The sequence below is a fragment of the Porites lutea genome, chromosome 4 (genome assembly GCF_958299795.1).
Source record: "Porites lutea chromosome 4, jaPorLute2.1, whole genome shotgun sequence".
Classification (NCBI taxonomy): Eukaryota; Metazoa; Cnidaria; class Anthozoa; order Scleractinia; family Poritidae; genus Porites; species Porites lutea.
The window spans coordinates 34,453,666-34,466,165 of NC_133204.1; the positions used below are offsets into that span (position 1 = coordinate 34,453,666).

The 12,500-nt window shown below is 38.6% G+C and overlaps 2 protein-coding genes across 4 annotated transcripts in view; one reads left to right on the forward strand and one right to left on the reverse strand.

Moving 5' to 3' along the window:
- The window catches only part of LOC140933381 (polycomb group RING finger protein 3-like), a 136,269-nt gene extending 126,938 nt beyond the window's left edge, over positions 1-9,331 (forward strand). For 2 of the 3 annotated variants that reach the window (XM_073382929.1, XM_073382928.1), the window contains exons 2-10: positions 1,165-1,270; positions 2,481-2,577; positions 3,338-3,393; positions 4,605-4,667; positions 5,292-5,436; positions 6,764-6,794; positions 7,356-7,454; positions 8,558-8,638; positions 8,932-9,330. In XM_073382929.1, the coding sequence (XP_073239030.1) occupies positions 1,165-1,270; positions 2,481-2,577; positions 3,338-3,393; positions 4,605-4,667; positions 5,292-5,436; positions 6,764-6,794; positions 7,356-7,454; positions 8,558-8,638; positions 8,932-8,988 (735 nt within the window). In that variant the 3' untranslated portion in view covers positions 8,989-9,330. Of the gene's footprint in view, positions 1-1,164; positions 1,271-2,480; positions 2,578-3,337; positions 3,394-4,604; positions 4,668-5,291; positions 5,437-6,763; positions 6,795-7,355; positions 7,455-8,557; positions 8,639-8,931 lie in introns of all 3 variants that reach the window. The other variant, XM_073382930.1, reaches the window with a different exon arrangement.
- LOC140933378 (uncharacterized) overlaps positions 1-12,500 on the reverse strand; it is a 94,805-nt gene that overhangs the window by 25,934 nt on the left and 56,371 nt on the right. The gene's annotated exons all lie outside the window — the stretch shown is intronic.

The following is a 12,500-nucleotide window of genomic DNA, read 5'->3' on the forward strand; positions in this document are numbered from 1 at the left end:
AGGCCAGGCAAGCGTGCACATTTACTGAGTTCTATTTTATACTCCTTGAGTTGAATAATAAACCTCTTATTGGACAGTCTAGTGTGTAGTATCGTGGGACATCTTTACTTGTCACTTGTATTTTGACTCACCTACAGGCTCGCCAAAATACAGCGTGACTCGTAAAAATGTCCCATGATACTACACACTAAATATTTCATATCCTATATAAGCTATAATTTTAAAACCTTATGCTTACAAATTAACCTACATTGTATTTGCAAAAGTTGTCTTAAAGTGCTCTGTGTTTATTTTTGGGAAAAGACACCCTACCTTATGTAATTTGTAATTTGTTTCTTTTCTCTCTGGTATTATCCCACTTAGGGGGGTGGCCATTTATGCTTATGATTTCTGAAAATAAAAAAGAGCGATCTTATTTGCTTTTGAGAAAGTCTACTGGATATGAAATGAAATGTCGCTTATGACATCTCTTCAGAAAACGCTGAACTAAACTAAGATCTGAGTCAGACATTGACTTTCTTGTGATACATTGATAACATTATTCTTTCTTGTAAAGAAAGTTGAAGTGCTCATACAAAGGTGAGGAAGAATTCCAGACTTCTACCTCACAGTCTGTTTGGTTCTGCAAGGTGTTGGTAAAATTCGCTCATTGTCTTTCTCATATTTTGCAATCTTTGGATGAAGCTTTTAGCATGCTGGTTAAATAGAGTTATTCTCCAAATCATGTGAAAGATCAGGTTATGTTAACTTGAAGGATATACTCCACAGCTGCAACTAACAAAATAATATGAACACCTGATAAACATGACCATATTTGGGAATGTGATACAATAATTAATTTAGCATAATTTCCTGATTCAAAATTTTGGTTGTGTACTGATTATGTACTTTGAGCCAGATATCAAAAGAAGAAAATGTAAAAAAACATCATTTGTCTACTAATAAGACCTTGAAAGGACAAAATGTCTCCTAAGGTGTGAATGCTGGCTCAAACCCTGCAGTAAATTATATTAGGTTCAAATTATAAGTGAAACAACAGCACCCATCTAATCAGCCCATCTTACAATAAATTAATTGTTAATTATTTTATTGTAAGGTGCTGTATGGTGCTGATAGGTGCTGTTGGCTTATTTGTTTAAAATGAAAATCATTGTTTTTTTGCAGAAACGTGTCAAGTTACCATTGGTAAACCTCAATCAACACATAACCTGCAAATTGTGCAATGGGTATCTTGTTGATGCATCAACCATAACAGAATGTCTGCACACTTGTAAGTCCACGAATTTGCATGACTTTCGTATTGACCTAGTATGAGGGATAGACTAGGGAATATTGGCTAGAGATAGTAGCTGTAGATTCTGTGAACATAAACTAGGACTTCACAGTTTCTCAAAAGTGGCAAAGCATTCACTCACTCACTCACTCACTCAACCTCCTCATCCCAGCTGGGACAAAAGGCCACAATAAAACCTCGGCACTTTTAAGCCTGTCATCCTGAGCTTTGGCCTGCGCTTTGCTCCATGTCTCCTCCAGCTCATTCCTGATCATCACTATTCTCCACCAGGTGGATTTAATTGGCTGCCGCCTCTTTTCCTTCTCTCATTTGGAGTCCATCTCATGGCTGCAACTTTGAATTATCAGTGGGCGCTAAAGTCAAGGGCAGCACTTACTTGTATTTAGGGGTGATGTAATATAAATTGTCTTCTTCTTGTGAATAACACTGATTTCTTTCTTCCTTTTTCTTTGCTCAGTTCAAAAATGATAAGAACAGCTTAAAAGGTACAAAAGATTCATGCAGTACACAGAAATGTATTTTGAGGTCTGTTTCCCTATAAATCAACCATCTGTAAGAGCTTAAATTCCAGCGGGTCCAATCAGCTTTCACTTCTTGCTCATCTCCATTTTGTTAGAGGATGACTTGCATGGACCAGCAAGAAATCCTACTTGTCCGGAATTACTGGATAGGACTTTTTTCGAGCCCCAAATCATGTCATTATTATCATAATATTTTGTCCAAAGCAATAATTAAAAATATTCATCACAGCAGTGTAGGGTGCAATTAACTCTTGAATCAAGGGGGTTGGGGCACTTTGTAGTGAATACATTGTATTATTAAAGGTATCATCCTACCTTCAGAACCGTCTTCATGCAGATTGCTCTAAAGCACTTCTAGCCCTACACACTGTACTACTTCTGAAAGCTTAATAGTTGTAGATCATACAGCTAATTTCTTTTGAAAAACGAAAATGCTAATGCATTTCAGAAATAACGAGCTTTCTGCAAAAGTACATGTCTCTGTAAATTTAAGTCCCCAAAGTCTCTGCAGAATAACATCTTTTCAAAAAATTATGAATGTTGTTATCATGTATACCTTTATTATTTTGTGCCAATATTCCTCAGTACAGTCCAAACCAGTACTGAGATCAATAACATGTTTTGATCTATTCTTAAATATTTTGTCTTACATTTTATTTTGTTAGTTTGTAAGAGCTGCCTTGTGAGACATATTGAACTTGTTAATCAATGTCCAACATGCAACACTGTTATTCATGAGACACAACCACTTTATAATATCAGGTAAAAATTAATATTAATTTTAAGTAAGTTGTATTTTCCACTGGCTGAGGAACAAAATACCGGTAGGTGGAAAATGTTTTCTCGCACACCGCTGAGACCTGGGCCCAAGGGGTTGTTTTGAGTCACGTGCTCATTGTTGTTTGTCAGTTGCTTTTTTGCTGTCCGCCGTTGCTAATGGAAATTTCAGAGCACAATAGTTTTTTCGAGGTTTTATCGCGGATTTGCCTATATCATTTGTTGTTTTTTGTGCTGTACCATGAGTGCTAAGACGCTTAGGTCAAAGTTTCAGTCTGGAGCAATTCTTATTTTTTATGATTGTAGTGAAACCCTTCTCCAGTATTAATATTGATAAATATTCCCCCAGGCAATCAGGGAGACAATGATCTTGAGACTAGTCTACATTGTTCTATCGACCAGAGGCTGCTCACCTGGGAGACCTGCTGCAGTTATGAGTACGACCGGACACGAAAATCACTGTCTCCTGATCACTTGCGATTTTGCAATGCTTGCAAAGTGTCTTGAGAGCTTTACCAGTTTAAAGGTTTTGGCGTTGTCGGGTACAATCAAAACTGGTGTGCCTCATCTCCCTGTTGATGATCTTAGCAGATCCCACCAGGTGGGATCCCGCAATCTCACGTTTCGGTTTTGGAAAAAACATATGTGCTGGGTATTCTGGACTTTAAATTCTTTATTCATATGTTTCCCCTATGGTTATGGTTATATTATACTAGAAATGATGTGAATCACATTCTCTTCACAGACTTGACAGAACTATGCAAGATATTGTTTACAAGCTTCTTCCAAGGATTGAAAGGGGTGAGCTAGCATTAAGAGTAACATGGTTAATATTAATCTTTTTCAAAACTGATTCAAGACATTGCCTGAAATATCTCACATGAAGTGATCATAAGACACTGACTATCCTATTAGTTTCTGTAAGTTTCTGATTAGATGATACAATTAATTGAACCTTTCACTTTTACCCTAAGTTTTGTCAATGTTATTAATTTTGTCACCTTAATTTCAAAAATCTGTGGACACAATTCTGTTGTTTTACTTTGTTATTTTTTTTCTCAAGATTTTAACGGAAATAAAATTGATTTTTTGTGATTTTTCTGGTAAGCAATATCCAGGGGTGAAGGTTAAATAATCAGCCAAATATAAAATACCGGTATCACCTGGAATAGTTAAGAATAATAAAGAGAAGGAAGGCCAATAAAAAAAATTCTTGTTTAAAATGATGACTTCTGATTCCAGAAAAAGAAGTACTTTAGAGACTGTGAAATGTGTAAGGTTATATTGGTGTGTATACTACAGGTATTGCAAAGAAGCCGGGGAGGGGGGGGGAAGGGGGTCATAAATAATTATTAATAATGTACTGGACTGAGTGACTAAAGCAACATCCCTGATGCTTTGGGCTGTGGTTCATCTTAAGAAATTACTACTAACAGTTAAACCCCATGTGCGACCATGTCTCATAAGCAATCACTTCCCATATTAAATGACCATGCACCCAATTCAACAACAAAGACTTTGCGCATCAAAGCCCTATACCGGTAATTGTTGAAACCTGACGTAAGAAAAATGAACAAGTTTGGGGTTGTTTTAGCTTCCTGTAAGTGACCGCTAATTGCCATGCTGTCGGATCTCAATTTTTAGTAACTCTATAAGTACTACACAGATCAAGGACTTTCTTGTGTCAATGTCCTTTTTGTACATTGTGTATTTGCCGTAGAAGTTTTATGCAGCCATTGGTAATTCTTCAAATCAAATTTATTTAGTAGACGAGTCACTACACATGTTCCTGAAAGAGTCCCTTGTGTTTTGATTCTCATTCTGAAAAGTGACACCAAACCACCCACCCTCCCCCCCCTTCTAATGCGGCTACTGAAACTTCAGGTGCCTTTAGGCTGTTTCATGCTTCTCCAGCTAGTCCCTATAGGAGGCTGGACTGAACCCAGAAGTTAAGTAAACCCAGCTACTTATATAACTTTGTTGATTAGTGCATCCTGTTTCTTTGATTTCAGAGGAAAGGCGCAGAGAATGCAAGTTCTATAAAGATAGGCAGATACCATATCCAGCCCCCAGAGGTATTTCCGCTGATTTTAAGAAATGATAATATTATTATCTGCCCGGCTTCAGTTCTATAATAGTCCATTTTCGAGTTCACTATGACTACTGAATTAAAGAAGTGAATACGCATTTTTTACAGCCTTAGCCTCAATATGAAGTAATATATTCACAAAGTCCAACGAGAAAAAGACCTGTTTATTACTCTGTCTATTGTGTATATTCAAATTTCAAACACTTACTTGCCAGAATTTCTGAATATTTTACTTTACGTCAAGGCTAACCCTGTATGAATGTGTTGTTAATGTTTGTATTCAGCTGTAATTTTTAATTTGAAACTGGACTATTCTCAGTGCTTAAAATAATTATAAAATCTATATTTTTTTCTGTCTGTTTGGTCTGGCCCTGCTCCAACTACATGCATTTCCATGTAATTGCTATAATGTGGGATCAAGAAAATGTTTTATAAATTGCAATTTAAATTTGTCATTTTTGTACCATTTCTATGGCTCTGGCTCTCGTGTCCATCGCATATAACGCAGAAAGGAATTATGTAACAAACACAAGGTGGTGTCAAGAAATAATACTTGTTAATTATTGATAGTTCTGTTTTTTATTGTTTGTTTGTCTTTTTTCTGTTGTAGCTTGTCAGGCTTTATCTGTACCAGGACCATCAAATGCCGTCAAGAAACAAACAGCATCATTACCCAAAAAAATAAGCAAACCAAAAGTAACAAAAAACTATCATAGAACAGATGAACAAATCTCTCTTCAACTTGAGACATTTAGGTTAGTGAAATAATTTGTGACTAAACCCTGCCTTTTAATAGTTGTGAGATGGAGGCTGTGTGGTAGAGTGGTTAACACCTCAAACTCTGGATCTGGAGGTCTGGGGTTCAAGCCTCACCTGTCCCCTTGTTTTCTTAGACAAGGAACTCTACTCCAATTTGTCTCTCTTCACCCAGGTGTATAAATGGGTACCAGCAGCATACTGCTGGGGGGAGGGGGGAGGGGTAGCCCTGTGATGGACTAGCATCCCGTCCAGGGAGAGTAGCAATACTCCTAGGCATGCATCATTCTAACGAAACCAGAATAAGCTCCTGCTGTTTGCGGGCCTTTGGCTCGTGTGCGCCTTTTACCTTACTTTTTTACCTTAAATTAGTTGCAAGATGAAGTGATACACCTGTATAGATTATTTAACTAGGCTTAAGAGAGCATGAAACTCTCTGAAAGATAACATTGTTTCCACAAACAAATACCTGGAAAAGATGTAACAAATGTACATGAAAAGCCACTGCAAGATGTTCACTTCTTTTTTGACCAAATAGAATGTTATCAGACAGTGTAATAGCAAGTTCGCCCAGGGGTGGTTTTTACAATAAACTTGGGTTCCGCTGTATTATGTACCGGTACTAATTGAGTTCTAGGTATGTACTGTGAGTTACAGACCAAGTTTTTTTGCCATTGATTTATGGCCGCTTTGTGAAGTGGACTGGCGCTAAATCAATGGGGAAAATGAGGATCTGTAACGTTAAGTATCGACTGAGAGTATGAGGCTAGTAAAAAAATTGTTTTATCTCAGAGGTTAATTGGCATTTGGGAAAGGGAATATGTTAGGGAAGTATACTGAAATATGGCCAGCAACATAATTTTACCAATCACAGTGCATGTACTTACTAGGAGATATTATATGCGTAATAAACATCTACTGATAAATGAACTGATGTTTAACTCCAGTCCTCCTGTCTGAATACATCACCCAGATATACGTCTTCTTAAAAGGGCTAATATCATGTGTGTTAAGAAGAGGCTTAATAAAATATTAGGTTTTAATTAGATTATTGCATTATACAGTATATCTTACATGCCAGATGTAAATTGTCCAGGCATGTAATTAGCACTGTTTTGTGGACTTTTTTCTGGACGTATCTAGCCAGCTTAGCCAGTGCGCACTCGCGTGGCATTGCTTGCTTGTAGGCTCGAAAATAGCGCTATATAAATCAAGTGTAATGTAATGTATAGAATATATAAATAGATATTAGTATTACTAACTATAAATAACTTCATTTCTATGTGGCTGGATGATAATGTTATTGTTTACTTGTTAAAATTGCAGAGATGGAAGTGGTGGCCCAGCAAAAATACAGGTAAATGTTGACGTTGTTTCTTTTTTAGTTTTGAAATAGGTCAATAAGCCATTGGAGTCTCATAAAGACTTGTATGCAATATTGAACAAATCAGAATATTTGACGAAAGCAGAAATAAATGCCCAATTGATGCCCTGCGCTCATTTGCACCATAAATGTATCTGTGTTGTTGTTAGTTGTTGTTTTTGAATGGCTCGCTACTCTCAAAAGGGCAAGGGTGGGGTTTAGAACTTAAAGAATGTTATTAAAAGGCAAAAACGTATGCAGCGTTGAGGGAATAAATGGGAGTGAATTTTTTATTTATTGACTGATTGTTTGATTGATTGATTGATTGATTGATTGATTAATTGATTGATTGATTGACTGACTGACTGATTGACTGACTGACTAACTGACTCACTGATTGATTGATTGATTGATTGATTGATTGATTGATTGACTGACTGACTGACTAACTGACTCACTGATTGATTGATTGATTGATTGATTGATTGACTGACTGATTGACTGATTGACTGACTGACTAACTGATTGATTGATTGATTTATTATTTGATTGCAGCCACTTCAGAAGAAATACATGAGACTCTCAACACAAGTCACCATTGGCTTAATACAAAGATTTTTGGCAGCTAAACTACATTTGGAATCTGCCAACATGGTAAAAAGATTGCAGTTTAGTTTGTCACTTTCAAACCTAAATCGCTGCTCGTAAGACGTTTCGCGCCAAAAGTGAAACGCGCCCACCTGAAGCCGAAACACGCTTGTATCACTTCGTTTCCATCCGTATTCTAGACTTTTTCATTTTATCAGTGCTCGTATTCATGGCCAACGCAAAATAAGGCTGTTTTGCAGTCTACACCTGTGGTCAGAAATGGTTATGGTGGAAAAAATACAAACATTCACATTCTAGGAGACCAAGAGATAGATAATGAAGCGAGACAAAATTTCTCAAAGCTAAGGATAAGAAATAGGTGCTGTCGAGTTTTTTCCGTTTTGTTACTGTTCCTCGTCTTACTATAAATTCGTGCCTGGCTCTATGAGGATGAGTAAACGTATGATTTTTACTCTGTGTATAGATTGCAACTTGCAGTCCGCCTTTGAATCCGTCAAGTTCTCTTCCGTGGATATACGCCCTCGTTTATCGCGGCTGGCGGCTGCGTCTCCTGCCGCTCGCGCGCCACGGTTAAGCGAAAAGGAAAATAAGAGACTACGCAGTCTTCTGATTGGATAGTGTGGATATTAGTTGTCCTTGATCACATTGTTCGTTATACAACTGATTGTAAAAACGTGGTCGCTAGAAAAGTATAAACCATGAACGATGGGACCTAATAGATTTATCGGTAGAACTTTATTAGCTTTGCAAAGTTAAAGTTCTTTTCAGAAAATTATACATGATTATCGAAGCTTTTCGCGACGGGATGCTCGCATCTTTACCTGTGGCGGGCGCTTCAGAGATCTCTATAGTTAAAGAGCGCAGCCATATTGCTAACCCACTCTTGAAAATCATGAGATAGGATCCAAAAGTTTTTGTGGAAGACATAAAAAGACCACGGCATGCTATAAACAAATTACTCCAGGGATTTGCATCGGCACGAGCAGCTGGTGTAAATGAAAAGTTTTGTTGAAAGAATTTTGGATTCGCTTTGCTTATGAAGGTATACCCATATCGTTCATGGTTTATACTTTTTAAGCGACAACGTTTTTTCAATCAGGTATTTTCAGTGTAACTCACACACTCGTTAATAACATATCCTCTTGTAGGTAGGTATCCTGTTTGACAAAACGGAAATGGGGAAAGATTTAACTCTAAAATACATCAGCGAAAATCTCTGCACCCAAGAGGTATGGCTATTATTCTTTTTTCTGATCATTAGTCCCTCTCTCGGTCTGTAAGGATGGGTAGGAGAGGACCCTGGGAACGAGGTTGGGCGGGAAGGAGATTTCGTTGGAGATTTCGCCTCTCTTCTTTCTCCTTCCCATGCTCCTTTGCGCTTCTTTACCAGTCACTCGCGTGTCACTCACGTTTGGCGCTCGCCTCTCCTCTAAAAACGAGACCCCTTTAATAGGAGGAGGCAAAGAAAGAAGTGTTCCGAGCCTTGTTTACTCGGGCTCACAACATTTTTTTTCTATTTCAGGAAAATTCTTCTGGACCACTGATTCTTCATTACAGAGCAGTGGATGTAAAAACTTGAATCATTGGGCAGTGCATGGTGTCAGAAACAGAACAATTTCTTCTTGCTTAGCACAGTTGATTAATACTCACGTCAAGAGAGTAAAATTGGTGAGGATAGGAGCAAGATGTCCTCCTTGAAAAATGTCGTGTTCAAAAAAGTTTTTGAACAAGTCGCCTTCAGTCCGCATTCATCGCTGCATTACCCCCTTCCCCCTCTTCAAGAAACTTCTATTATGTTGCATTTCTGTACATTACTTTACAACTTACCCCTCATACTTTATGACCAATCACACATCTTGTTTAGAAGGCTAAAAGTGTGTTTACAGAAAAGTAAGAACAACCAGTAAAATGTTACCGAGAGTCTTTCTCTAAAGCAGAGCTAGCAAAACGCCTCTAGGTGTGTTAAATCTACTTAACACTTGCCTGAAAGACTTGGGATATTCAAGACCCTCCCCTACCCGTAACCCAATGTTGACAATAGCTTCCTACTTAGAACAAAATGTTGGGCTTGGGAAGGGGTAGGTGGGCAGTTTCTTCAGAATCTTACACTGATCCAAATCTTTCCAAGGGAAGGAAGGGAGGAAAAGAGCGCTAATTGACTTCTTGCGAAACGTGGGTCCTTTTTGAAGAAAATGACCTCCCTTGAAATGTATTCAGTAGCTTTGCTATTGGCCGGCGAAACAAGCGTTTCTGGGGCGTTTAGGCGGGTTTTGCTGCGCCAGCGAGCGCTCCCAAAATGCAGTTGGTGCAGCCTAACGAATCTGAATGCTTCTGTTTTAACTTCCGCTGTCCAATTTGTCTAGTCAGAGCACTGAGAGAGAGAAAATCTCAACTTTCGGTTGCCATTTTTTGACGTCCGGGACGTTCAACGTTCTCGTTGCGTAAGCTCCCGATCGGGTTAAAGGGTGGGTTGGTTATCGTGTCTTGCGTTACGTAGCACGGTCCGCAAGACCACCAAACTACTATTAACCACAGCGTGTTTAGTGATTGTCTTGGTGTTGTTCAAGTGCGTTGATGATCGGCTAGGAAAATGTCGAGCCAATTTCCCGACCAATCGCAGGTTTAATCTATACAATCCCGACTTATTCACAACCATTTTCGCACCATAGTGTTCTAAAGCGATGACGTCGTAAAAAATATAAATTGGGAAATTGTGGGATTTGTTTGGATATTTTGAAAGAACAACATCTGAAAGGCCGTTCTTGCCAAACAGTAGCATTATGGGGCAAATTGTCTCGAGGATTCTAATCCCGTTTTAATCCCGTTCTGATGACTCCACACAAATCCTACTAAATTTGATTCGGTTCCTGATGTTATGAGCGGAGTCGAATTTAGAAGGATTTGTACATGGAGTCATCAAAGCATAACTGGGCTAATTTGCCCTGGAATGCTAATTTTTGGCAAGCAGTCCTTTTGGATGTTCTTTCATAATACCCCGAAAAATCTCATAATTTCACAAATTTAATTTTTTATGACATCACACTTTACTATTGTCTTTGAGTCAGATTGGTTGACTGGATTGCTCGACTTTGTGATTGGCTAGCCCTGGCTGGAGCAAAGAGTAGTGTTTTTTAAGTCTGACCATAATCGACTGAAATTCATAGCTGAAAGGCTAATTTATTCACAAACTGCCTGTCCTCCTAGTTAAAATCTTTTAACCTTTTTCTTGGCCCTCTAACTTCCCAAGAGTGCTAAAATCAAAATTCCTGTTAAAGGTAGGGTTTAACCCTTTAAACCCTAAGATCAGAATTTGCATTCCCATTTGATGCCCCTATTCATTTCCTACAGGAGTAGTAAGGAGAAGTTGAGAAAATATCAAGCAAATTCGTCTTGCGTGATCATGTGCGTAATTCTCATGACCACTCTGTTTTACAAAGGATTGATATTACAAGGAGAAATTTGATGCTGACCACTCTAAGGGCTTAAAGGGTTAAAGACATGAGAGTCGGAACACCATAGGCCCTATGCAGCTCACAGTCACATGACCTGCTTCAAGCAAAAAATATAAATACATGAGATACAACTTAAACAATACTAGAGATGGTCAACAGAGCACGAGTAAGTTAGCGAGGACGCCGCTTCTAAAGTGTTGACACGTACGACTAAGATTTAGGGGCTTCAGAAAGTCTGTAAAATTGTAACGGTTTGTATTAAAAAAAGCGACTTTTCCCAAAGCTATAATAATAATAATAATAATAGCAAAGACTGTGATAATAGAGACAATAATAATAATAATAAATAGAGCCACTGTTTGTTTTATGCTCCTTTAAGTTCTGCTGTAGGTTCTGTAACCCCGAGTTGCAAAGGGCCTACTCCTACCTTAAAAGAAAAAGCATTGAAGCACTCTTGTAACATTGTAAAGAAATGAATTGATCGTTCGATCAGCTTCCGAATATTTCCATCTTAAGATATATACTAACCTGTGAGTAACCTCTCCGGGGCGCTCTGGCGGCGGTGGGGGAGGAGGAAGGAGAGCTGGACACTACGTCTCTGGAATTTGAATTCAACCTCCAATTCCCCTGTGGCTCCTCGTCGACGGAGCTGTCAAATTTTCGCCAATCAGCGCGAAGCGGAAACGAGCGCGAATGTAAACAAACATTAAAAAACACATGCCAAGGGTAATGACGCCATTACTAATGTCATCTCCTCCAACTAGCATTTCGCATTGCATTTTTTGACGTAGATATTCAAATACCAGAGACGCAGTTGCAAGCTCTCTTTTCTATTCCCACCCAGCCGCCAGAACGCCCCGGAGAGCTTGCTCGCAGACTAGATATATAAATACCGTATTTATTCGATTAACCGCCCTGGGCGCTTATTAAATTTTTGGACCGTGAGAGTGGGCGCTTATTCGAGGTGGGCGCTTATTCGAGGCTGGGCGCTTATTAAATTTTCACTATTTTCAGCAAGTGAAGTATGTTTATTTTGCAACAAAACAATAAATGCTAATAACAAAACGCGGAGAAGTAACAAAGAAAGGTTTCTGTATAATACTCTGAAGAAAACTCCGTCCTCCGGGAAGTCTCTTATTAGAATTTATTCACTCAAGTGGGTGGGGTGGGGGTGAGCGCTTATTTGAGTTTGATTGGGAGGAGGAGGGGGTGGGCGCTTATTCGAGGCTGGGCGCTTATTAACTTTTTCTGCCTTTAGGATGGGCGCTTATTCGAGGTGGGCGCTAATTCGAGGTTGGGCGTTTATTCGAATAAATACGGTAATGTCCTTCCCACTAAGCTCTCTATTCATCTCAACATTTACCCTTGTACATTTTTAGCTTGCCGCGTTTTAATTTCATCCTTGGTGCTGATTTCACTTTTCTCTGCGTTTGTAGGAAAATAAAATTTGTTTCAAGGAGCAACACATACATCTCTCACTAACAACGCTATTTCAACTTGTAACAAACAGAAGACAAAGTCTACCTATGCGGGTTAAAAAATATATGTATTAAAAAATAAATTCCGGAAAAAAAATGTTAAGACTGTACATAGACTGCTTTCAATAAAAGTACACACTACTTCAATTCCCCATTCCAGA